This window comes from Phyllobates terribilis, unplaced genomic scaffold (assembly GCF_046119375.1).
Source record: "Phyllobates terribilis strain yellow unplaced genomic scaffold, ASM4611937v1 Scaffold_2__4_contigs__length_985480577, whole genome shotgun sequence".
Classification (NCBI taxonomy): Eukaryota; Metazoa; Chordata; class Amphibia; order Anura; family Dendrobatidae; genus Phyllobates; species Phyllobates terribilis.
The window spans coordinates 936,370,692-936,398,643 of record NW_027362762.1 but is presented as its reverse complement, the minus strand read 5'-3'; the positions used below and the strand labels follow the sequence as shown (position 1 = coordinate 936,398,643).

Genomic DNA, 27,952 nt, shown 5'->3' with positions numbered 1-27,952 from the left:
AAAAAAATTTAAATGAGAAGGTGTGTCCAAAGTTTTGGTCTGTACTAATTATATATACACACACACACACACACACTTATGGTATAAGCTATGTATACATACACACGTCTATAATATAGAATATATTTAGGATATAGCAAATAAAAATGCATTATGTCTGCGAGAAACTGAAAAGAAAAATATGATAAATAATACAATAAAATGCTGTACCATGTCTGCAATGTGTAAAAAACAAACAAAAAAAAACGAATCAAATATAAAATGATGCAATGTGCCTCTTCTACAGGAATATACTTGGTATTTTCTGCTGGCCCTCTACTCCCCAGTGACAGTACTGATAATAGTTTAGCGTGTGCACTAGGACACTCCCCCAATGTCGGTGAAACTCTAGAAGTAAACCACTGAGGATCAGAGCACATCTCTGTACAGCACATGAAAGCAAAAAGCTGGGAGTCACAGGAGTCCAGTGATTTGTCAATATGACCCTCTTATCTGTACTTTAATGTCGGGGGAGGAGGGCTCCAGCAGGACTCATGGTGGGTGGGTGCAAGTCTCTGGTCTTTCAGCTATGGAGTAAACTGCAACAGACAGAGTCAGCAATGATTCTCAGCCTTGACCCCAGCATTATACGCCAATTTGCAAAAAGCCTAGGACAAGCAGACAGGAGCTTCTGCCATTATTAGCTGAACTGTGAGAAAAATGTTAATTAGTTAAAGGAGTTTATCCCTTTCCTGACGGGCTATTTCCCATTTTTGTCTTTTACTCCCCTTCTTCCATAACTTTTTTCATTTTCGGTCCACATAACCGTACGAGGGCTTGTTTTTTTGCGGGATGAGTTGTACTTTTGAATGACCTCATTCATTTTACCATATAGCGTACTGGAAAAGCGGGGGGGGGGGGGGGGGGGGGGGGAGTGCAACTCCATAATTGTTTTTTGTTGTTTTTTTATTCACCATGTTCTGATAAAAATTAAGGGGGAGGGGGATATGATTTGTCAAGGTCAGTACGATTACACAGATACTGCAACGTTTTCAATTTTTAGGATTTTTTTTGCGTCCTGAGCTGACATTTTTACTGCTGATCTCATTATGGACCAGATTCGATGTTTTGATCACCTGTTACTGCATTATATTGCAATGTTGCAGGGGCAAAAAAAAAAATTGTAATTCTGGAGTTTCGATTGATAAACGTCAAAACAAGAGAAACAATTGGATTGATTCGTTTTGTATTTCGATAGATTGGACTTTTATGAATGCAGCAATACCGTATATGTGTACGTCACGGACACTCAGGTGAGCGGGTGGAATGATGCATCCCCCAACGGCGTGTATTAAATGCCGCTATCAGAGATTGACAGCGGCATTTAACTGGTTAACAGCCGCAGACAAAGCTTCCCTCCACCTGTAGCTGTTAAAGGGACATGATGGCTGATTAAATCAACCATCATCTGCCAGGAAAGATGTGAGCTCAGCGTGCTAGCCCACATCAAAGTCAGGGACATGACCTTTGGCGTACATGTCCATCAAAAGTCGTAAAGGGGTTGAAGTGTTTTGTACAATATAGGTCCTTAACATCACAAGTAAATAAGCAGCAGGGAAAGACATTTCCCTTCTCTGACATCACTTCCTGCTCTGCAGCCACTAGCTGAGGCCGCACCACACAGACTTCCTGCTCTGCATCTATTGGCTGAGGCTGCACCACACAGACTTCCTGCTCTGCAGCTATTGGCTGAGGCTGCACCACACAGACTTCTTGCTCTGCAGCTATTGGCTGGCTTCCTTTCCTGCCCCTGCATAAATTCTGTACATATTACAGTCAATTCTTACAGCGAAATGCAAACAACGAGCAAGAATAATGTATCCAAATGACAAACCCTTAAAGAATAATCACTATCTGGAGCAACATGATCCGTCCTTTCTTGCTTCTTATACCCCTTCCTGGAAGATCCATCAAACTCCTCAGGAATCCGTATGTCATACTTGTCCACAGTGAAATCAAATTCTGGTTTCCCATTTTTGTCTCTAAAGAACAAAAATACACAAGATGGAAGAATATTAGAGCAATTTTACCTTTCCCCCCTCCTCCCCCATCTCCTTTCCCATACCCTAGCATTAGAAGGGGAAGAAGAGTCATATTATATAGCAGGATTAATAAATGGGTTGTCCAGGATGAATCCTTAGGAAGGATCATCAATATCATATCAGTGATAGGGTGACACCTGACACTCCCACCAATTAGATATCTGCAGGTCTTCGGCATCCCAAAGTAAGAGTATATAAAGCCACAGCCCTGTACACTGTGTAGTGGTCACTGCCGGGTACTGTAGATCAGCTTATGTGATTTCAGCTGCAGTACCTGGGAGCGGCCACTACACAGTGTAGTGAGCTGTGGCATTCTGACCTGTCCCCCGAGGAACCTGCAGACAGCTGATTGGTGGGCGTCTCAAACCCCTAGAGATCTCATAATGTTGTCAATATGTATTCTATAACAATGCAGAGTGGTACACAGTTATTACATTTTTATTTATTTATTTTTAGAAAAATGCATACTTTCTTAAATTCCAGATAATGATCCTTGTTCCCTTTTTCCCAAAAATTGCATCCATTTCTGTCAGCAGGTCCTTTTGTGTTCTCAGAAGAGAATGTCCCAAGATCGCCTGTAGATTTGCATCGGAGTCCGGACTCTTCACCAGCTGCTGTTTGTGGAGTTAAAGAACTTACAACATTTTACGTCTCCATCTAGTTCTCTATTAGCAGACATTTTTCTCTAACCTTCTAAGGAGCGGACTGAGTTTTGGTCCTAAATGACCATACTTGCTGTTCGAACTATGGGCAACATGAACTAGAAACTTGCTGTATTTTTAGCTTTCCCATTTTAAAAGGGGATTTTAGAGAAGCCCCAGATATAGAGGAAAATAACCCCTTTGTGGCATTAGTCACTAAAAGAGCTAATCTGATAAGACCCAGCAGAGTAGCAGCAGGTGATCACATTATCACAATGCCAATAATGGCAGCGATACCGCTTCACTACACTACGCTCAGTTAGTACTATGTATATACAGGGTGTTCCAAAAGTAATTGGACAGAAAGTGTAATAAGGTTATTAAGGGGGAGATTTATGAAACATGGTGTAAAGTGAAACTGGCTCAGTTGCCCTTAGCAACCAATCAGATTCCACTTTTCATTCCTCACAGACTCTTTGGAAAATGAAAGGTGAAATCTGATTGGTTGCTAAGGGCAACTGAGCCAGTTTCACAGATCTAGTTTTCACAGATAGATCTCCCCCTAATCTGTTTTCAGATAATTCAGATAACACATAATGGCAAATAATTTAAATACAGATCAAAGAAAATGGATTTTAACAGAGTATTGGAAATCTCAAAATGCTGAAACCGTTAGAGCAAATTGGGTAGAAACATTTGGTACTCAAGCCCAAAAGACACGAACCATTTACCGCATTCGTGACCAATTCAATGCCACTGGCTCAATCCTTAATGCTCCAAAAACTGCTCGACCCAAAACAGTCTGTACAGAAGATAAGAAACAACTTGTTGCTGAAACATTTCTTCAGAGTCCAAAAAAGTCCACACAAGAGCCTCTGTGGAATTGGGGATTTCACGAGCTTCTATCATGCGAATCCTGAAATCTATTGGGTGGAAGCTGATCGTCCACGTCTAATTCATGGTTTATTGGAGGATGATCCAGACAGGCGGCTGCAATTTAGTGAGATTATGCTGAACAAAACTGAAGAAAATCCAGTAATTTTAGATGACATTATGTGGAGTGATGAAGCTTCTTTCACATTCTCCGGCCATATTAACAGACATAATTGTATTTACTGGTATAATGAGAACATGCATTTAACATTAGAGCAACAACTAAATGAGCCTGGTGTCAATGTTTGGGGTGGTATTTCAAGTTTTGGTGTTTTAGGACAAATATTTTTTGATGGAACAGTCACAGGAGATAAGTATCTCGAAATTCTAATGAATCAAGTTGTTCCCCAGTTACAGCAACAGCCTAATTCACATGACCTTTATTTCCACCAAGATGGGGCCCCTCCACATTATTGAAGAGTAGTCCGCGAGTATCCTGATGAAACATTTCCTAATAAATGGATTGGCCGAAGAGGCCCACTTGATTGCCCGGCACGTTCACCAGACTTGACCCCAATGGATTTTTTCTTTTGGGGAGGACTCAAGGACAAAAGTTTATAGTCGAAAACCAAAAAGTGTCAAAGTGCCAGTTATTTGAAAAATTACACAAGAGATGCATTTCAAGAAATTAATACCCAAAGAGACTTGTGCAAAAAAGTTTGTCGAAGCGTAAGAGGCCGACTTCAAAGCTGTGCAAATTGTAATAGAAAACAGTTTCCGCACCTGCGGTGATAAAATTTAAGGGCTTTTGTATTATTATTCAGAATAAAATTGAATTGTCAATGTTATGCTTGTGTTAGTAAATATAATTTTATATATAAATCAAAATAAATATTATTTTCTGTCCACCTAGTTTTGGACCACCCTGTAGTGCTGTACAAAAGACAGAAGCTTCTATCTTCTCTTCTATCCACTCTGCTCAACTAGATTGCAGTAGCTTTAATCCCCCGGCCATAAATTCAGAATGGTATGGGTTTAAATTCACCCATAGGACCCTAGTGTAGCGCTGCTGCCGGCGTCCCTGCATGGTATCCCCTTCTCCCTCCGTACAGGGACGCGGGCGGGCTCTATGTCCTTGGTTCCTGTGTGTGTGCGCACGCGCTTCCCTGCTCATAAAGGGGCAGCGCACACATATGCTAAAAGCCCTCAGCTTGTTTCTGAGGCATTTAGCTTTAGTAGCCAATAGCAGGGAAGCATCTTTTATAAAAGGCTCGACAAGCAACAAGTAAAATCATTAGTAAGGTGTACTGCTAGTGAGTTGTGAGGTCTCCTGTCCCCGAATCCCCGGCCAGAGTCCAGACCCCGAATCCCCGGTCGGCCAGAGTCCAGTCCCCGAATCCCCGATCGGCCAGAGTCCAGTCCCCGAATCCCCGATCGGCCAGAGTCCTGTCCCCGAATCCCCGATCGGCCAGAGTCCTGTCCCTGAATCACTGGTCCCAGTGCGCCCAGTATTTGAACGTTCCTCTATCTAAGTCTCTGTGTCAGTGATCCTGGACTGTATCTGCTGAGTCTGAACGGAGTCCTAATCAGTCAGCTAACCTGACTCCTGGGGTCAGCAGCTACTGCCGGACACCATCCTGGAGTGGTAGCTGGCAGCTACCTACCACTCAAGCCTGAACTCACCACCAGAGGCTCCACTGAACACCAAGGTAGCTGCTTAGTTGCGCCCCTCCAGGGTAGGCCCAGTCCATGGCACAGAGGGTCCACAAATTCACGTGCGCCACCGGTGGGCGTAACACCTATTAAGCCGAGAATGGAGAGCAGCCATGTAAGAGTCTCCCTTCATGTATGAATGGAGATGTAATATTTTTCGTCCTTGTAACGACCTCTCATTCCAATCATGAACATGGAAATCTTTCTGCAATTTATTTCTGCATGAAACATTTACTACCTGCACAAAACAAAAGAAAAAGGATATTTTGTTTGTCGAAGGAGATGATCGGTACGATGACGTTTTCCGCCTTCACAGCCTCCAGGTAGGACTGAGACAACATCCCCACGTGCATCCCGGAGTCATTTTTGGTCAGTACTAGGGCGTCCTTGCCCAGGCGCATGGATCCAGATTTGAATCCGTTTCCGTAAAGGCCGACAGGAATGTGACCTTGTACTGCAACCTTGTCGCTGAATCCAAAACTGAAATGATAGCAAGATGAACCGTTATCACTCCTTAACCCTTATAGTAACAATGTAAGACTGTGGGGGACTAATAAGTACAAGTGACGACTCTCTGACCCAGCACGCACCTCAGCATCTTGTGCAGTTTATCCAAAGTCATTCCATTCCCGTTGTCTGTAAAGATTAAGCTCAGGTAACCGTTCAGAAAAGTCTGATCAATCCATATTTGCTTAGCGTTGACATCCGGGTCGTAGGCGTTATCTGATATACATAGAAAACAGGGTTGTCATTGTAGCGCTGCAACCACAACCTCCAAAGCTTTAGTCATTGCGTAGTATAACTTTCTGTCAGGGGAATCACGCAGATCCCAAAGCTGCCACGAATTTGTTAGAGATCACAAGCCGCCACCTCCAATAGTCAGGGCAATTACACAATTGACTGACAAATGATGGCCGAGACCGTGGTTGCTGCCACTACTGGGCCGGTTATTGGGGAACTCACAGTGAGCGTATGGTATATACACCTCTGATTCCAGCTCATGGAATATTTATATTATATCAGCTGGAATCAGAGATGTATATAAACCAATAATGCCTTCTTAAATCCCACAGGACAGAGGATACATCTGAATTTGAATGTTGGATATTTTTTAATTTTAAGTGGCAGCAGCCACGGTTTCGGCCATCACTCGTCAGATATATATATATCTGACGAGTTATTGGTAGTGGCAGCTAGTTCCTTTTGTTGCTGTGGAGTTTGGCAGCGACCGCACCGGGGTGGGGTTACGTTTGTGTATATACATACACACATATACCCACCCGCCGGTGCGGTCACTGCCAAACTCCTACAACAGTGTATGGCTTCAGGGGTGCAGTTTATAGAGCAAGAGGAACAAAGCTAATACAATTTTACATTTTTTTTTTTTTTAATTTGTGTATTAAACAGCAATAATAAAAAAAGTACACGTTTTGTATATAACCAATATCACGTATACACCCTCATAATAGTTATAAGAAAACAGCAAGTTTGTATAATGAGTTATTTGTATAAACTTCAATTCCACAAGTCCATATTCTTTTGCGAGGCTTATGAAACAATTGAGGAGTAATTAAAAGAATCATTATTCAGATTTACATATGCTTGGTTAAAGATAACTCAGAATGATACAATACATCCAACATAACTATCATATTCTTAAAGAACGGAAAAACTAAGACTACCCGGCTGCCAAGAGCGATTTCGACATTGTTAATAAAATTATGATACTATCAAGTGTGAGTCAATGTATTCTTTACTACAGCTATTATAATGGTACCGGACCATTATCAACGTGTTGATATAGTAAGGTGAGATGAGTTCCACACATCCCAAATCTTATTGAATTTCCCCAAGCAGCCTCTGTTCTGATACATTGTCCGCTCGTAAGGTATAATTGAGTTTACCAGTTCAATCCAAGCTCTGAGCTCATCCAGCGTAGGGCCAATATTTTCCTAGCTAAGAAAAGCGTCTCCCGCAGGAAAATTTTAACATGATATCCCCATATCTCTTCATCTAGCACACCAAATAAGCATACTAATGGATTAAGAGGAACAGGAGTAGATATAAGGGAGGTTAACAACGAGGTTACCTCGTTCCAAAAGGATGGGATCACTGGACATCTCCACACCATATGTATAAAATCCGCATCCATTGTATGGCATCTTAAGCATTCTGAAGTTTGAGACCGCCCCATTCTACATAACCGTAACGGGGTCAGGTATGATTGGTGTACTATATATAATTGGGTCATTTTGTTATTAGCCGATGGGGACACCTTGGATGGAGATTCAAGAATCTCCTCCCAATCTTCATCTTGGATATCAGGAAAGAGGAGTTTCCATTTTTCTCTTACTGTCAATAAAGTAGAATCAGTACTCACGGACAACATGTATGTATACAAAGTGGAAATAAGACCTTGGGGACCTTGTGATTTAAGGATCCCTATTAAAGGGAAAGACGATATTGTTTGCGTTGTATTTAGGTTACGCAAGTGTGATTGAATTGCTGATCTGAGCTGTAGGTAGCGAAAAAATTGGGGCCTAGGGATTCTGTATTTAGTTTGGACTTGTTCAAGGGACATTAGGACACCGTGATCATATAAATCTTTAACCAAGGAAACATTATGTGAGATCCAGAATTGAGTGGACGGGTGGTTTAGTAGCACTGGGAAGTAAGTATTATTCCATAATGGCATTTCAGCTATGATGCCATCAAAGAAAATCACTTTTTTAATTTGTCTCCAGACTGATCGTGCTAATCGGAGTAAGGGTGATAATCTAGGGGTATTAGGTTTATCTGTTTCTAAAAAACCCAACAGGCAATCGACTTTTGCAGCACGGGCCAAATGGCTCTCCGAATTAGGTAGGTAATTATTGGGCATCCACTTACTCAAAGCTTTGATTTGCCCAGCAAAATAATACAAAAAGAAATCCAACAGTGCCGCTCCTCCTATTTGTTTAGATCTATGTAAGGTGGACAATTTAAGTTTGGGTCTAGTCTTCCCCCATATAAAAGGACAAGATTAATGAATTTAGGTTTGAGAAGAAAGAATCAATACTGCACTATGCTGGAGGGAATAACTGAGCTTTGGAAGTGGAATCATTTTAATCAGGTTTATCCGTCCTGAGACCGATAACGGCAATTTACTCCATCCAAATGGCAAATTTAAGCTCGGCGACTTCTAACAACGGGAGAATATTAAACTGTAAATCGAGTCTGCTGTGTTTTTGGTATATTTATTCCTAGATATTTAACATTAGATACAATAGGTAGTGGGGATAACGTTTCAAGGTGATCCATTGGATCCTGGGAAAGAGGCATTAAAGCGGATTTATCCCAGTTTATGTATAATCCCGAATATTTACTAAATTTGTCTATAGTGGTAATCACATGTGGTAATGTTTCTTCTACTTTATCCATAAATATCACCATGTCGTCACCATATTAGCCAATAGTGTCTAAACAGTCTGCTATAGTTATACCCATAATAGCTGGAGTGGATCTTATAAGTATCACTAGTGCTTCCATTGCAAGAGCAAAGATTGCCAAAGATAACGACCCAGATATAGAATTGTTTATTATTCGGGCTTTTGGTTTCATATATATTGCGCAAATCCACTTCCCTCAGTCGTTTTTCGATTTCATCATCCTCCTTTGATGTCACCCATTTAATATAAGATATTGTAGAAGATAAAAATCCTCTTAAATACGCTTTAAAGGCATCCCAGATCAAGTTAGTATTTCGGGGTTCAGGGTGAGATGAAATGAAACAATCCATCTGGTCTAGAGTTCTATCGTTGGAGCCTATCAATTTCAGCCAGAATGGGTTTAGCTTCAAAAATAAATTATGATTTGTTTGGCCAAGTATTATCGGACTATGATCTGAAATACCCCTGTTACCATGTTCCACATCCCCCACCCACATTGCCAAGTTACTGGATATAATATATATAGTCTATACGGGATAAAGTGCGTCTAGTGGACGAGTGGCAAGTATATTCTCTCACATCAGGAGGACGTACCCTCCACAGATACAACCAGCCATTGCCTTCCATGAACATTGATAACTGGGATGGAGAGGAGGTCACCCCGAAGGCTCAGTCATCCAATCTGAATCTATCAAGACCATTGCCCATGACAAGGTTAAAATCTCCCATGCACATAACATGTGCAACTGGATAATTTAGGGCAAAGCTTACCGCCTTCTTAAGAACTGTCATATTAGCAGGGGGCGGGTTATAGATACACATTATGACGTAATCTTTCAGATTTACCGATGCATGCACAAAAATCAAGCGTCCCTCAGGGTCTCGCCGAGCCTCTTTGACCTCCCATCTAACGTCTTTGTGTATTAACAAGGACATCCCTCTAGAGTAACTAGTGTGAAATGCATGTATGGACCATTGCACCCATGGTTTCTGCACATATCGAGCAAAATCTCTGGTCAGGTGTATTTCAACCAAAGCTACAATGTGAGGATGATTATGCTTAATCTGAGAAAAAAAACGAAATTCTCTTTCGAGGAGATTTCAGATCCCTCGCATTCCAGGTCATACATATAAAATTTCAGATCCCATGTTCCCCTATCCAGATATGATGTACATTGTCACACAGGTTAAATTTACATTTTTACATCTTTAATCAAAAAAGTAGACAAGTGTTTAGAAAAATATGCAAAAAACACAAGTCAAGCCTCCATACCCGCCCCTCAGATGACTCATCACATGACAGTTCATGGGAGGTGGCTAGGTCTTTAGAAAGTTATAGATTCCCAATCTTTCACTATATATTCACCCCTGGAAGTCCCAGGTGGGAGATATTAATTCCATATTTCCTATCATGATTTTATCTTTCTATAGGATAAGAAACATGGCATGGATATTGTCATCCATCTGACTGATTAATTTGGAGGTGCTGCTGCAACTGTCCAGTGATCAGTAAGATAATGTGTTACTTTCGCCACTTCCATCAGATAATCCACTTTAATTGCCTGTTCACAGCAGGGGAGTGCCAATGTGCCAGGGTAATCTGGCGTGTCTTAGGCTATGTGCCCACGTTGCGGACCTGAAGCATATTTTTTACGCTTCTCCCTGGCGGGAAAATCGCATGCGGATATTACATGCGGTTTTCCCGCCAGGTAGAAGCGTTTGTGAGGCGTCTTTGCATGCATTTCCGCATGCGGGTTATCAAGCACTTCTCCAAGCATCACTTGGAAAAGTGCTTGACAACTTGTTCAGAATGGTAAAAAATAAAAAAATAAACTTTATACTCACCTTCTGATGCATTCTCTGCCCCGTCCGGAGGCTTGAGCGGCTCACGCTGTTGTGTGCAGGACCTGCGGTGACGTCATTGAGTCATGTGGTGGGTCACATGACTCAATGACGTGGCAGGTCCTTCAGACAACAGCGCGACGGAGGGAAAACATCAGAAGATAAGTATAAACTTTATTTTATTCTTTTTTTTACAGGTTCTTTGGTACCCAGGTCTGGATGAGAGTCTCCTCTCATCCAGACTTGGGTACCATCCGCACATTGATTCCGCAGCGCTTCCGCAAAATTAATGAACATGCTGCGGATTTTTGACCGCAACATATACGCTGCGGAAAAATCCGCAGCATGGGCATTGACATTGCGGAATGCCATTGGGGACCATGGGGTGCGGATATACATGCGTTTTTCAAGCGTTTACGCTGCGGAAATTCCGCAGCATATACGCTTGAAAAACGCTACGTGGGCACACAGCCTTAGCCAATTTTTGATCCCTACAATTCATGTTGTAATCAAGTCATGTCTCAATATTCACTATGAGAAGCAAGACATGTGCAAAAGATAGTTGTGAACTGAATGTACCTTTGGCTGACAGCCATCTCTCCCATACACAGGAGCACTGGGCTTTTATTGTGTATTTTGGAGGAGATGTAGAATGAAAAAACAGCAATTACATAATTTAATCTTTTATTTTATTTACAACATTATCTTAAGGGTTTTATTAGTCTGCATTTTGATGAACTGAACTTTGAAACAATACTAAATGTTTTGGGGTTTTGTTTCGTTTTTTTACAATTTTTCAAAAGGGGAAAAGCAGGGGGATTCGAAATTATATATCTATATATATCTACAGTATAATATATATATATCTACAGTATAATATATATATATATATATATATATATATATATATATATTTATTATATCTCTATCTATTAAAAACTTTTTTCACACTTTCACAGTTTTCTTTAGTCCTCATGTGGGACTTGAACCTGTCATTGTTTGATTGCTCGTACTATACACAAATACTTCAGTATGCCAGTATATAGTGAAAATTGATCTATGAAGCTCACACTTCACGGGGGTACTTTAATGGCAATAATTGGGGTAAACCACCCATTGAAACCCATCGCATCCCGTGGATGGGGCCAAATGGGTGCCCAAACAGATGTGCCACCAAGATCATGCTTCATAAATGCCACTGTCAGATTGGTGGTAGCATATAAGTGGTTAAGTAGCTGTGAAGAGCCGCACCTCGCAGCCCCGCCTGAAGTCACTAATACTTCGGGGGTCTCCCCACTTTCACCAATGTGACGTTCCGCTCCCCTTGGGGATACATCATGTCAGCTTGGCACAGATTTACACAGACACTCCATGTCTACACGGGCACGGGGAGTGAGAGAGGGTGGTCCATGCGACCGCCAGAGTGGCACAACACTTGCTCACAACCCTGACAGGCTGAGAGGCCCCTTCCACTAGCACCAGTGAAACAGAGCCTTGTCAGCCCAGTAGGACTGCCATCAGTTCCTTGTTCGATATAAGCCCAGTCCGTTATCGGGATTATATAGAGCCGGATACCAGCCCCGGTAGCATGTGACGTTAAACCGAGAACACGGACGTGTGGATTCATGGATCGAGATAAAAGAGCAGCCCAAAATTAAATTGGATATTTTATTGCCTTAAGGGCTCACTAGACAATACACTATATACACAGGGGTTATACATATAAGATTGTCAGATATGCAAATACAGGGGGCAGTACAAGAAGTATAAGCAGATTATACAAAGGTCAGGTACCAGTTGGTAATTAGGCCTTGGTGCTGGCAGCCACTTGGGAGGCGTGAGGTGCCAGCGGTTTCCGGTTTCTTCCAACACAATACTACGGCGTGACCCCCCCCCCCCTTAGACGAGAACTCTGGGCCACAGCCTCACACGAGCAATTAACCCCTTGGTCAGTCACGCCCTTTCCTGCCCCCAGGATGGTCCTAGTTTCCCTCCCTTTGGGTCTGGTAGCTGAAACTACAAAACATATGAAAGATCATAACTTCTCAACGGAAGGTCATATGGAGGCGGTTTTGGTACCATCGGATTTGGCCGGGCTCCCGTTACGCTTAGAGACCAAACAAGACTTCGCTCCTCGCTTCTACATATCCCCACCACGGGGTTCTAGAACGGGTCAGGTCGAGACTACGGCACACGTTCCTCCCGTTCCCAAGATCTCGAAAATGTAACCGGTATACAGCTAGGACGTACAATAACTCCATAACTCCTTATGAAATTACGACTGCCGTCTGTCTGGGGTAGGGTTTCTTTGAAGCAGTTAAGCAGCTTGGGCTCCCAGCAGGGGTTCATCCTGACAGAAAGCCCTTGGTCCTAGCTTCACAGCTAGAGGTGTGAGTTTTTCCACTTGGAGCCTTTGAAGCTGGACCACCAACTGAGACAGGTGTCCTGTCTCCGCTTCACATTTTGAAGGAGGACTGCAATCTCTGACCCGATAGGATACAATGGACTGGCATGAAATTATATCCCCCATATTCTTCACATAGCTAGCAATGATAGAGGGAGGTGCTGGCTCTTGCAGATCTACATAAAAATCTGCAAAGTGTAAGTTTCAAGACCACTACTTTGTTTCAGAGTCTGTGAAAATCTGAAGCAGCAAATCCACACGATTTGTTGCGGGTTTGTCCTGAGGATTTCCCTGCATCTTCTTGGTTGCATAATCAGCAGTAAATCTGACCTCCCATCCCATGTGTTTACCCCGTCACCTACCGCTGATCTCCCTCCTGCTCTCCTATCTGTTGCATTACATGGGCCCGAACACTGAACCCCATGTGGTCCTATTCTTTGTAGAAATCTGGCTCGTTTCCAGCAGAGGAGACAAAGGAAAGTGTGTGGGAAGGGGGCTGGTTCAATGCTTATTTCAGTAGCCAAGCCAGCCCCCTTGATGTATTGGCAATAACATCAGTGTGAACAGTTATTTATCAGAATGACGAGCGGACATACCTACGAGCTCGGCCACTGCGCTGAACGGCCACGTGTGACTTGTGGAATTGGTGTGCAGAAACTTGGGGCACAACTAGAAAACAAACACAGAAACATTTCATCAGCAAACATCGCATTGTATTATAGAAAAAGTACCGGCCGCTGTGTGACCTGAATGATCCTGCTGGACACCAAGGAGTGAAATTGCGGGTTTGGATTCCAGGTGATCGTTCTCTCCGGCATCTCAGGGTGGTGAGGGCTATTTCATACTGACAAACATACATTTGGTCACCCGGTGACAGTGAAGCCGCGGAGGAAAGGTACACAAACACAGGGAGGACATACAAACTCCCTGCACATCTTGTCTTTGGTGGGATTTGAACAGAGGACCCCAGCAAAGTTATAGTGCAAACCCCGGAGCTGCCCATAATAGTCTATGGTGCTGTTCACATGTTTGTGTTTCTTTGCAGAGAGAGAGTCCTCAAAAATAAAAGGGTCAGGACATGTCCGTTTTTACGCGAGTCATGGATCAAACCCACCAACAGGTCTGTGAATAAGTAGGCAGCACAGAGGCCATCCACGTCTCATCCGAGCGCTCGCCCTTTTTTTTACTGTTTAACAGCGAGAAGCTCAAACATTTTTTTCATATCAGAAAAATGAATAAAAAAACGGATCCAACGCACTGAAGAAAATCAGTTTTGTTTAACGAATGAGTAAAAAAAAAAAAAATTGTCTGTGATGGCTGTAGATTCAGTAGACAAGTCAGTATAGAGGTCAGTCGGTAAAAGTAAATGTGCCACATCTTTTATGAAACCGCTCTCTTCAATTTTGTGAAGTCTTGTGATGTTGCCAATATCTTTGCACCCCTCGAATTTGTGCAAAAATCTTTGCAACTTTTGGTGTTTTTACGCCAGCTCCTGCAAAGTGGGAGCTATGGTAGAACCGATGGTATTTTCTATGGTAGCCTTTGTCACTCCAGCTCTATTCTCCACCCTGCACTGCCTCCTCCTGCTTGACTGACGGCTCCTTTGCCTGAAGTCACACAGCATTGAGGATCTGTCTCTATCGACAGCCTCAATCCTGTGTGATTTCAGGCAAAGGAGCCTTCAGTCAAGCAGGAGGGGGCGGCGTTCGACTGGGAATAGAGCTGGAGTGACAGAGGCTTCAGATCTACCATAGCTCTTCAGCCTCATTTGCATATCAAAGCAAACGCTGATTTCTCAGTAACGGAGGAACGGATTGGTCACGTAAAAGGTCCTACTGGACTTGTATTTGAAAGAGCTACAGGTATATATAAATAGTGTGCGTGCAAAATCCTGCTGACAGATTTCCTTTTAGTGGTAGTATATATTGTGTATTTTTGTATGACTTTCGTATTTCTTTTTTAGTATTCAATTTTTCTCTATGAACCCCAAAAGGGATGGGTGTTATGAGGTTGGGGCGAGACTTAAACACCCTCAGAAATATCAGCAACTATGTGCATCTGGAGAGTGAAACGCGTCAGGCAGGAGGAGTGTAGTGTGCAGCACAATGATTCCCTACAGAGATTTTTTTTTTATTATTGAACGTGTAAATAAAGATTGGAGGTTTTAGGCTATGTGCCCACATAGCAGATTTGATGCAGAGCGTTTTTGCCTCTCTCTGGCAGAAAAAAAAACACATGCAGATTTACATGCGTTTTTTCTGCCAGAAAGAAGCGTTTTTACATGCGTTTTTTCAAGCAGTTTTCCAAGCGATTTTGAGCATCACTTGGAAAAGTGCTTGACAAGTTGGTCACACAATATAAATCCATGCAGCCTGCATGGATTTATATAGTGTGACCAAGTAATAGTTAAAAAAAAGAATAAGAATGGTAAAAAAAATAAAATAAAATAAAGATTATACTCCCCTTCCGATGTCCTCCCGGTGTTTTGTCCACGCCGTCCGGTCTCTTGCAATGCTCGCGGTGGTGTGAAGGACCTGCGGTGACGTCATGGAGTCATGTGATGGGTCACATGGCTCAGTGACGTCATGGCAGGTCCTTCACAACAGCGCGAGCATTGCAAGAGACCGGACAGCGTGGACAAAACACCGGGAGGACATCGGTAGGTGAGTATAAACTTTATTTTTTTATTTTAAATTCTTTTTTTAACAGATTCTATGGTACCCAGGTCTGGATGAGAGTCTCCTCTCCTCCAGACATGGGTACCATCCGCACATTAGAACGCGCCAATTACGCAAGTACAGATGCAGTCTTGCAGAATTGGCGCGTTCTAATGCAAGTCAATGGCGGTGATTACACAGCGTGTCCGCAAAATTAATGGACATGCTGCGTATTTTTGAGCGCAGCATAAACGCTGCAGAAAAATCCGCAGCATGGGCATTGAAAGTGCGTAATTGCATTGGAGACCATTGGGGAAGGTTTACCAAGCGTTTCCCAAGCGTTTATGCTGCGGAAATTCCGCAGCGTAAACGCTTGAAAAACGCATCATGGGCACACAGCCTTAACCTTACATTGAAATATCCTTCAAGTCTACACTGTTTTACTACTAGCCACTGTATATATAGTGCAAAATATGAATAAAAATACCCTGACACTTCTACCACCAACACGAACCCGCAGAACTAGAGAAAGCGGAAAACCTGTACACCCTTTAAAAAGTTGCTTGAAAGAAAAAAAATAATCTGTGCGCGAAAGGTACCATAAATGCGGCACCTAGGACTGGGCTGGCATAACGTATAGCCATATACACTTTGTTTTTTTTTTGTATGGGGATAGTGAATTTACAGAGCGGTTGTTGCCAACGATCTGACAGCTCAGGCAGTGACTTTCCAGCTTCTTATCAACGGAGTGGCTCTTCCTCTTCCCACAAGGCGTCACTGCCCATGTCATGGTGATGGACAGCTGGCTCCCCGCAGTAAGGCAGCAGGGATGCGGATGTCAGTGTATTGTCAGCAATGCCTGCCTGTGGAGAAGAGAAGCAGCTGCTCTGTCAAAGAGATGCAGAATTGCTGAAAGAAGCAGCGTATGATCGCTCTGAGCCGACAGACTGGTGCCGGGTAGAACAGGCAGGAAGTTAGCAGTTAGCAGCCTGTAAAATTCTTAGCCTTATACAAAACAATAAGAAAAGTCCAGGAGTACCCCTTTAAGCGGAGTTCTGCAACAAAATAAGCAATAAGTACCACTATATTATTAATAGCAACAACAATAATATATGGACAATCCGACTTACCAGAAGGTGATCCTGTTTGTGGCCATAAACCTGTCCAAGTTGCAAAGCGTTGTACACATTACAAGTCCAATTATGCGGGCAAGACTGCGGATCTGATTCCTGTTTGGGATCACAAAATCCCCCCCCCCCCCCACCCCAAAAAAAGCGCTTCTTTTCGTGAGAGGCCAGATGGTAGGAAGAGAAGTCCCGGCGTGTAACGTCACAGCCTGCTGGTGGCCGAGCTCTAGAACTGCTCCAACGCGTTTCGGAAATGTTCGCCTTCCTTCATCAGGGAGTATGAAGACTCGGGTAGATTATCGCTATGGAGTGATCTTTCCCATGCGTACAAAGATGCTGGCAATGCCATCCTTGCTCATTTTTTTTTTAATGATTACGAGTTCTGCCCATTCAATTAATTCAGATCTTATATTAATGTCACACACCATTTACCCTACATGAAATATTAAAATGTAAATTCTCGGACAGTCGTGCTACAGACAGAGTACAGCTCGTTTCACGCACAAGGAAACTCTTTCAGCATTTTGTGGTCCCAAACAAGACTCCGATCCGCGATCTGGCCCACCTATTTGGATTTGCAGCGTGTACAAAGGTTCTTTGCAATTAATCAATCTCAAACAGGTTTATGGTCACGAATGGGACTGCCCATATATTATTAAGAATGTAATATCACCTATACTGTCTCTACATACCGCCGGCACCAGGGGCGACTTCTCCGCCTTCTAGAGTTACTATATTAGAAAAGGCTAGAACTTTTTCAATATACTATGATTGAACTTTATTAAAGGGGTTTTCCACTTTTACAAAAGTGGTGTCAAACGATTGCATAAATTGTAAAACAAACCCACAGGTCTGGCTCCACTCTCTGTGTACTGGCTGCAGCTGAAACGTCGCTGCGACAAGGCTTATGACCGCTGCAACCAATCACTGAACTCAGTGGCTCATACTGTCTACACTGTCATTGTGGAGGAGGAGGTGAGCTGTGATATCACCTATTGTGAATGGTGGATCCTGTGTTATCTACTGTATATAGAGTGTTATCAGTCATTGTACAGGAGGAGGAGGTGAGCTGTGATATCACCTATTGTGAATGGTGGATCCTGTGTTATCTACTGTATATACAATGGTGTGAAAGTGTTCGCCCCCTTCCTGATTTCTTATTCTTGTTTGTCACACTTAAATGTTTCAGATCACAAAACAAATTTAAATATATTAGGCAAAGATAACACATAAAATGCAGTTTTTAAATTAAGGTCTTTATTATTAAGGGAAAAGGAAATCCAAACCTACAGGGTCCTGTGTGAAAAAGTGATCCCCGACCTAAAACAAATAATTAATTTATCACATCTTTGGGAAGCAGAATTCAATTTCCCTAACCACACACAGACCTGATTATTCTCAATCAAGAAATCACTTACATAGGACATGCCTGACAAAGTGAAGTAGACCAAAAGATCCTCAAAAGCTAGACATCATGCGGCGATCCAAAGAAATTCAGGAACAAATGAGAAACAAAGTAATTGAGATCTATCAGTCAGGAAAAGGTTATGAAACCATTTCTAAAGCTTTGAGACTCAAGTGAACCACAGTGAGAGCCATTATCCACAAATGGTGAAAACATGGAACAGTGGTGAACCTTCCCAGGAGTGTCCGACCGACCAAAATTACCCAAAGAGCCCAGCGACAACTCACCCAAGAGTTCACAAAAGACCCCACAACAACATCCAAAAAACTGAAGGCCTCACTTGCCTCAGTTAAGGTAAGTGTTCATAACTCCACCATAAGAAAGAGAATGGGCAAAAATGGCATGTATGGCAGAGTTCCAAGATGAAAACCACTGCTGAGCAAACAAAGGCTTGTCTCAGTTTTGGCAGGAAACATCTTGATGATCGCCAAGACTTTTGGAAGAATACTCTGTGGACTGACGAGACAAAAGTTTAACCTTTTGGAACGTGCATGTCCCATTAGATCTGACGTAGAATTAACAGCATTTCAGAAAAGGAGCATCATACCAACAGTAAAATATGGTGGTAGTGTGATGGTCTGGGGCTGTTTTGCGGCTTCAGGACCTGGAAGACTTGCTGTGGTAAATGTAACAAGGAAGAAAGAAAAAGGAAGAAAGAAAAAGGAAGAAAGAAAAAGGAAGAAAGAAAAAGGAAGAAAGAAAAAGGAAGAAAGAAAAAGGAAGAAAGAAAAAGGAAGAAAGAAAAAGGAAGAAAGAAAAAGGAAGAAAGAAAAAGGAAGAAAGAAAAAGGAAGAAAGAAAAAGGAAGAAAGAAAAAGGAAGAAAGAAAAAGGAAGAAAGAAAAAGGAAGAAAGAAAAAGGAAGAAAGAAAAAGGAAGAAAGAAAAAGGAAGAAAGAAAAAGGAAGAAAGAAAAAGGAAGAAAGAAAAAGGAAGAAAGAAAAAGGAAGAAAGAAAAAGGAAGAAAGAAAAAGGAAGGAAGAAAAAGGAAGGAAGAAAAAGGAAGGAAGAAAAAGGAAGGAAGGAAAAGGAAGGAAGGAAAAGGAAGGAAGAAAGAAAAAGGAAGGAAGGAAGAAAGAAAAAGGAAGGAAGGAAGAAAGAAAAAGGAAGAAAGAAAAAGGAAGGAAGGAAAAGGAAGGAAGAAAGAAAAAGGAAGGAAGGAAGAAAGAAAAAGGAAGGAAGGAAGAAAGAAAAAGGAAGGAAGGAAGAAAGAAAAAGGAAGGAAGGAAGAAAGAAAAAGGAAGGAAGGAAGAAAGAAAAAGGAAGGAAGGAAGAAAGAAAAAGGAAGGAAGGAAGAAAGAAAAAGGAAGGAAGGAAGAAAGAAAAAGGAAGGAAGGAAGGAAGGAAGGAAGAAAGAAGAAGGAAGGAAGGAAGAAAGAAGAAGGAAGGAAGAAGGAAGAAAGAAGGAAGGAAGAAGGAAGGAAGGAAGAAGGAAGGAAGGAAGAAGGAAGGAAGAAGGAAGGAAGAAAGGAAGAAGGAAGGAAGAAAGGAAGAAGGAAGGAAGAAAGGAAGAAGGAAGGAAGAAAGGAAGAAGGAAGGAAGAAGGAAGGAAGGAAGGAAGGAAGGAAGGAAGGAAGGAAGGAAGGAAGGAAGGAAGGAAGGAAGGAAGGAAGGAAGGAAGGAAGGAAGGAAGGAAGGAAGGAAGGAAGAAGGGGAAGAAGGGGAAGAAGGGGAAGAAGGGGAAGAAGGGGAAGAAGGGGAAGAAGGGGAAGAAGGGGAAGAAGAGGAAGAAGAGGAAGAAGAGGAAGAAGGAGGGCTGTGACATTCCCTATTGTGAATGGTGGATCCCGTGTAATCTACTGTATATACAGGTGTTATCAGTCATTGTAATCCTGCATCTGATAATGAAACTGCTGATATGTCATCCGTACAGACCAGGGAGTATAATTCTATTACTACAACAGATAGCCATTGTGAAAATCATATGATATCCCCTATAGTGAAAAACAAAAAACTCATATGGAAAAAAAAAAGTGGAATAAAAAATACACTTAACATAAACCCTTATTTAAATACTAGACCATTTTCTGATAACACAATGTAGGGCAGTGGGAGGGGGATAATTCCCACTATTCTAAAAGAAGGTGTAAAGGTAGCATCCAACTTAGGAAAAAAAAATGAGATACATTTTCTGTATAATGTTCTACCACAATAGTTCTATGTTGAATTTCTAAAAAGACACATTTCTGTGAACGAGCTGTCATTCAGAATATCTTTGAAGTACAGTGTCCATTTTAGGACATGATCAGATATCAAAATCAAACATCACAATGATGTCAGTTTGAGGCTAAATACCCTGTCTGACAAGTGATCCTGACAAGTAACTTTTACAACTGTAATAATAATAATAATAAAAATATTCACTGTTCGCTGATGGGACTTGAACCCAAAACTCTATGTCTAGAAGCTGGTGCACTAACCACTGAGCTATATACTCAGTTGAAGAAAGCTAAGTGTTGCATTTGGTTATATGATTTTCAGTGCAAACCTTGTCTGAAACTGACTGGGACTTTCAAATATACCTCCCCCCAAGCCAAATTCAAATGATGTTTGATTTTGATGTGAGTGATGTGTGACTTTCTTTCTTATGATCTCATAACACAAGAAAAGCTGCCAGTCCATATCACTTGACTGGATAGCTCAATGGTAAAGCATCAGCCTCTGAAACTACAATGTCTGGGTTCAAATCCCATTGGGAATGTTATTTTTTTTTTTTTTGTAGTTACGCCTATTTAGCACACAAACCACTTTTTTTTTACTTTTAATATCTATATCTAACATTCTGATTGTCATCCTAACGTGTTAAGAGTTTCAGACACGCTCTCTATTTGCATGGTAAATTACATAGCCAAAGTAAATTGGGAGTTTGCAGCCAGTTCTTGGGTGGATGGAAAGAACAATTTACAATAAAGAAATTTTGTCATTAGACCCCATTAAGAAATTATGCAAATGTACAGTCACTTGGAAATCGATATGTAGTAAATTAGTGCCTCCCAATTTACTTTGGCTATGGAATTTACCATGCAAATAGACAGCGTGTCTGAAACTCTTAACACATCAGGATGACAATCAGAGTGTCAGATATTAAAAGTAAAACACCCCTGTAGTTTGTGTGCTAAATAGGCATAATTACAAAAATAACATCCCAATGGGATTTGAACCCAGACACTGTAGTTTCAGAGGCTGATGCTTTACCATTGTGCTATCCAGTCATGTGATACTGACTGGGAGCTTTTCTAGTCATATGAGATCAACCATGAAAATACTCAGTGTGACTAAAAGTCATTGCGATTCTGATGTTTGAAAAAAGTCACATCAGACTCACACATCAAAATGAAACATCATTTGAATTTGGCTTGGAGGAGGTACTTCTGAAAGTCCCAATGTTTCAGACAAGATTTGCACTGAAAATCACATAACCAAATAGAACGCCAAGGTTTCTTCAACTGAGTTTATAGCTCAGTGGTTAGTGAACTGGCTTCTAGACACAGAATTTTGGGTTCAAGTCCCATCAGCGAACAGTGACTATTATTATTATTGACAGTACTTGTCAGACAGGGTATTTAGCCTCAAACTGACATTCTGATGTTTGATTTTGATATCTGATCATGTCCTAAAATGGACACTGTAGAAGGAACATTATGTTTAATCTGAAAAAGCTTTTGTGGCCTGGAAACTTTCCACTGAGAAGGCATGAATTGCTCAGCTCACATAGACAAGGTTGGAGACACACACACACTGCATGACAGTATGGACACTATGGTCATTAGCAGCTTGAAATGTAGCCTATAACACTTTAGTTAGATATTAATTTTCAACTACGTAGAGGATTAAATTATTAACCAATCCGTAGTAAGATGTTAATACAGACCAATGAGATGCTTTAGTTATTTCGTAGCTTATTTCTTTGCTATGCCCAAAAAGATACCGTATAAATATTTATTAACTTCTTCTAATAAACGGGGAATCCTTGAGTAGAGTGACATGCCAGGCCTGGCATTCCAGTATGAGGAGCCTTATAAGCCTTGCATTCTCCTCTGGGAAATTAAATATGCAAATTGTCTCTTCAGAGAGGAAGAGGACTAGAACTCTGGCACCACCTATTGGAAGTAGCAATCCAAAAAGTCAATATCGACCCTTTAACTAGCCTTGGCACATGACTTAGGATAAAAGCCAAACCAGCATCTCAACAGCCAAGTCTTAGTCCTCCATCCACTAGACGGTAAAAGAAAGAAAATAAATATTTTTCTTTATTCCACGTGATCCTCCGCTTGTCATTGTCATGTCAATAAACGAGACGCATTTGTGATAAATGGGGAAACAAAAAATAATCTGTGTGTGTTTTATTGTATTTCTATATTGGGAATATCCCTACAGCAGAACCGTGTACCTTCATAAGTGGTTTATGTATGAAGCGTGCAACACCCGGCAGACAAATGGCGAGTCAAAAAAAAAAAAAAAAAAAAAAAAAAAAAAAAAATCTGCCCCCTGACTGGATAATTTATTTTAATCAATGTCATAGAAAATATTAAAATCTCTGAATCGACATTAGAGAGGGGCATTCACCCACCCTCCCTCCTCCCCTCTCACACAGATATCCACTAAGGAAATCAAGAGCTGACAGTCTGAGTCTCCTAGAAATTAGACTGGTACAATCGACATAACTGAGTAGGAAATTAGTTATACAAGGCTAGTGACAATCCGACTTAAAATGCGGGCAGCTCCTTCTGGAAACGAAAGACCCCTGCAGTACCAACAAGGATGTCTTTTGTGCGTAGACAAAGAGTTAGAGATTGGACAGGTAATTGAGAAAGGAGAAGTCTTTTCAGAGGGTTGGACAACGATAGCGTACATGAGTTTACACATAACTAGCAAAGTGGAAGCCTCTTTGTCCCCAGGAAATGTATCAAGAATTCAAGTGAAGCTGTGGCTTCCTGCAAGGGAAATGCTATACATTGGACCCAGACGTATGTACCCGAAAGAAAATATTGAATATTGGAGTTTGTATAAATCCGATAGTGATGGGACATACATTTTCAGCTTCAGGACGAATAGGGGAAAAATATGCATATTTCTTCATAACTGTGACACCTGCCTATAAGCCCCAAATCAATAGTAACCAGATAACAGACAACAGCCATGTCATGTTTGGTCTCTGGGGAAAGGTAAAATCTCGATAAATATGGCAGTGATCTCAAACTTCTGCGGTCGTCAGCAGTGAATATGGATCATAAGTTGAGATTTTCATAAAATCCTGAAGGGCTGAGAACAATCCACAATCTGGCCAATGTGAGGTCATCAAGGGGGGCTGTGGGTGTAACTCAGGTGCTGATAAAAGGTCAAGGCAAATTACAATGCTCAAAAAAATAAAGGGAACACTTAAACAACAGAATATAACTCCAAGTAAATCAAACTTCTGTGAAATCAAACTGTCCACTTAGGAAGCAACACTGATTGACAATCAATTTCACATGCTGTTGTGCAAATGGAATAGACAATAGATGGAAATTATTGCCAATTATCATGACACCCTCAGTAAAGGAGTGGTTCTGCAGGTGGGGACCACATACCACATCTCCGTACCAATGCTTTCTGGCTGATGTTGTGGTCAGTTTTGAACATTGGTTGTGCTTTCACACTCCTGGTAGCATGAGACGGACTCTACAACCCACAGAAGTTGCTCAGGTAGTGGAGCTCATCCAGGAAGGCACATCAATGCGAGCTGTGGCAAGGTTTGCTGTGTCTGTCAGCATAGTGTCCAGAGGCTGGAGGCGCTACCAGGAGACAGGCCAGTACACCAGGAGCCCCGCAAAATGACCTCCAGCAGGCCACAAATGTGCATGTGTCTGCACAAATGGTTAGAAACCGACTCCGTGAGAGTAGTATGAGGGCCCGACATCCACAGATGGGGGTTGTGCTCACAGCCCAACATCGTGTAGGACGCTTGGCATTTGCCACAGAACACCAGGATTGGCAAAGTCACCACTGGCGCCCTGTGCTCTTCACAGATGAAAGCAGGTTCACACTGAGCACATGTGACAGAGTCTTGAGACGCCGTGCAGAGTGATCTGCTGCGGCAACATCCTTCAGCATGACCGGTTTGGCAGTGGGTCAGTAATGGTGTGGGGTGGCATTTCTTTGCAGGGCTGCACAGCCCTCCATGTGCTCGCCAGAGGTAGCCTGACTGCCATTAGGTACCGAGGTGAGATCCTCAGACCCCTTGTGAGACCATATGCTGGTGCAGTTGGCCCTGGGTTCCTCCTAATGCAGGACAATGCCAGACCTCATGTGGCTGCAGTGTGTCAGCAGTTCCTGCAAGATGAAGGCATTGAAGCTATGGACTGGCCCCCCGTTCCCCAGACCTGAATCCGATTGAGCACATCTGGGACATCATGTCTCGCTTCATCCACCAACGTCACGTTGCACCACAGACTGTCCAGGAGTTGGCGGATGCTTTAGTCCAGGTCTGGGAGGAGATCCCACAGGAGACCATCCGCAGCCTCATCAGGAGCATGCCCAGGCGTTGTAGGGAGGTCATACAGGCACGTGGAGGCCACACACAATATTGAGCCTCATTTTGACTTGTTTTAAGGACATTACATCAAAGTTGGATCACACAGCACAGAGATCCGGGTGGGGCCGACACCGCAGAGTGGGGGAAAGGAGGGTGGGGAGAGACAAGGCACAGAGACCAGGAGATGGGGGGGGGGGGGGGTAAGCGGCACAGCAGCCCGGAGAGGGGGGGGGGGGTGCGGCACAGACCCATGTGGCTAACAAGAAGGTTTAATATTACAGGCGTGCGGAACATTTTTTGACTCGTATAAGACACTGTGTACATTTTCGATGCACAGAGCTGTATTACAGCTCTGGATTGTAGGGAGCAGTAATAGGGATACGAGGAGCATTATATAATTAAGAAACTGATCCTTATGAGCCAAATCTAAAAATAAATGAAAAACAAATACATTCAATACCAAGAAAAGTGCCAGAAGCCAAACACACCTCCGGGAGTCACAGTGATACCTGCACGTCACAGGAACGAAACTGAAACCAAGAACAAACTCTCGATTTAACCAATTCAGTGAGCTCCGTCATTTATCAGGAACAAAACGGCTCAGATAACACTAGTAATACCAAAACCGGGGAGGCCCAGTCAGCACCAGCAGACCCGGGGGAGGCCCAGACAATGTGCCGACTCCTATTTCCAAACTTTGATTCCTTCACAAATAGCTATTAGTAATAACAAGTTTACTGCACTACAGTACTGTATTTGTTGACAATTCTCTATTGTTTATACACATAGGGGCCTTGAATTAAATTACATTTATATCATTACCACTTCTAAAACCACTACAACCATTAATAAATTACACACAGATATAGCTTTATTTTTTTTAACCCCTTAGTGACCGGACCAATTATTATTATTTTTTTTTTTTTTATCTGACCAGTGTCACTAAGTAGTAATAACTCTGGAAGGCCTAAATTTTGACTCTAAGGCAGTTATTTTGCCATGAACTGCCAAGTTAAACATCAGGACCACACAAATCAAGATCTCAAGGTGTCAATGGGGTTAAAGAGGCTCGCGGCGGCGGCGCCAACGGGAGCCGGGCCCAAGAGGCTCGCGGCGGCGGCGCCAACGGGAGCCGGGCCCAAGAGGCTCGCGGCGGCGGCGCCAACGGGAGCAGGGCCCAAGAGGCTCGCGGCGGCTGCGCCAACGGGAGCAGGGCCCAAGAGGCTCGCGGCGGCGGCGCCAACGGGAGCCGGGCCCAAGAGGCTCGCGGCGGCTGCGCCAACGGGAGCCGGGCCCAAGAGGCTCGCGGCGGCTGCGCCAACGGGGGCCGGGCCCAAGAGGCTCGCGGCGGCTGCGCCAACGGGAGCCGGGCCCAAGAGGCTCGCGGCGGCGGCGCCAACGGGAGCAGGGCCCAAGAGGCTCGCGGCGGCTGCGCCAACGGGAGCCGGGCCCAAGAGGCTCGCGGCGGCGGCGCCAACGGGAGCCGGGCCCAAGAGGCTCGCGGCGGCTGCGCCAACGGGGGCCGGGCCCAAGAGGCTCGCGGCGGCTGCGCCAACGGGGGCCGGGCCCAAGAGGCTCGCGGCGGCTGCGCCAACGGGGGCCGGGCCCAAGAGGCTCGCGGCGGCTGCGCCAACGGGAGCCGGGCCCAAGAGGCTCGCGGCGGCTGCGCCAACGGGAGCCGGGCCCAAGAGGCTCGCGGCGGCTGCGCCAACGGGAGCCGGGCCCAAGAGGCTCGCGGCGGCTGCGCCAACGGGAGCCGGGCCCAAGAGGCTCGCGGCGGCTGCGCCAACGGGAGCCGGGCCCAAGAGGCTCGCGGCGGCTGCGCCAACGGGAGCCGGGCCCAAGAGGCTCGCGGCGGCTGCGCCAACGGGAGCCGGGCCCAAGAGGCTCGCGGCGGCTGCGCCAACGGGAGCCGGGCCCAAGAGGCTCGCGGCGGCTGCGCCAACGGGAGCCGGGCCCAAGAGGCTCGCGGCGGCTGCGCCAACGGGAGCCGGGCCCAAGAGGCTCGCGGCGGCTGCGCCAACGGGAGCCGGGCCCAAGAGGCTCGCGGCGGCTGCGCCAACGGGAGCCGGGCCCAAGAGGCTCGCGGCGGCTGCGCCAACGGGAGCCGGGCCCAAGAGGCTCGCGGCGGCTGCGCCAACGGGAGCCGGGCCCAAGAGGCTCGCGGCGGCTGCGCCAACGGGAGCCGGGCCCAAGAGGCTCGCGTCGGCTGCGCAAACGGGAGCCGGGCCCAAGAGGCTCGCGGCGGCGCAAACGGGAGCCGGGCCCAAGGCAGCAATAATGGAACCACAACCGAGACCTTGGGCCTCAGGTAGGACAAGGAATACATCTCTCAGGCTTCTTTAGTAGAACCAGAATCAGGGAGCCGCAGACACTGGGGGAACACAAGTGTGGACCTGCAGAAGGCACCAAAACAAGGGGGCGATGAATGAATAGAAGCAGAACCACAACCCGAACCAGGAGCCGCAGAGACAACAGGATACTAAAGACGACCCGGAGCATGGACATCATTCAGCACCAGCAGGCCCGGAGCAGCAGCGCACAGCATCAGAGCCGACACTGCGGACCTCACCGGGACCAGCACCGGCCATACCCGCCCCGCGGAACCTCGGCGGCCGAGCCTTGTTTCCCTCCAGCATACCATGGGGCGCACACATCACCGGGTCTTTTGGCGTTCTGACCACAGGAGCTGGAACCCGAGAACATCCCCTTGTGAACCCGGCCGCAGCCATGTCCGGCCTCACGGAGCCCGTTCCCCGCCCCATAACCCCCTCTCTCACCGCACTCAGACGGATCCCGTCAGTTGTCTGCGCCGCCATCTTTGAAAAATAAAAAAACGAAAGAAACACCTCACGGAGCGAACAGCTGAGCACTCCCCACTTCCGGGCGGAGCCTGCAGCCGCGCCGTCCAATCAGCGCGCAGCACAAGGAATAACATTAAAATCACGTGACTGAGGCCGCTGTCAGCGTGCAGGACTGCTATAATACCGGCTCCATACACTAGATGGCGGTGTTCACCACACTATGGTATTTCCTTACCCACTATTGGCTCAGGCAGGCTGGGCCGGCCATACCAGTACTGCAGACACGCCCACACTGCACAATGTGACGGTGGGCGTGTCCGCTGATCTTACGTCACGGTAGAGGCTAAATCCGAGTGGTCTAACAGACCTCTGCTGACGTCATGCCTATGTCGCGAGATGATGCAGA

The 27,952-nt window shown here is 44.3% G+C and overlaps 1 protein-coding gene across 1 annotated transcript in view; it reads right to left on the bottom strand.

Moving 5' to 3' along the window:
* The window catches only part of MORC3 (MORC family CW-type zinc finger 3), a 49,699-nt gene extending 22,086 nt beyond the window's left edge, over positions 1-27,613 (bottom strand). Inside the window, exons 1-6 of the mRNA XM_073668388.1 lie at positions 27,523-27,613; positions 13,579-13,651; positions 5,899-6,031; positions 5,574-5,788; positions 2,550-2,697; positions 1,874-2,021 (exon numbers count right to left, since the gene is read on the bottom strand). Coding sequence (XP_073524489.1) covers positions 1,874-2,021; positions 2,550-2,697; positions 5,574-5,788; positions 5,899-6,031; positions 13,579-13,651; positions 27,523-27,561 — 756 coding nt within the window. The 5' untranslated portion in view covers positions 27,562-27,613. The remainder of the gene's footprint in view (positions 1-1,873; positions 2,022-2,549; positions 2,698-5,573; positions 5,789-5,898; positions 6,032-13,578; positions 13,652-27,522) is intronic.
* Positions 27,614-27,952: the final 339 nt, after the last annotated feature.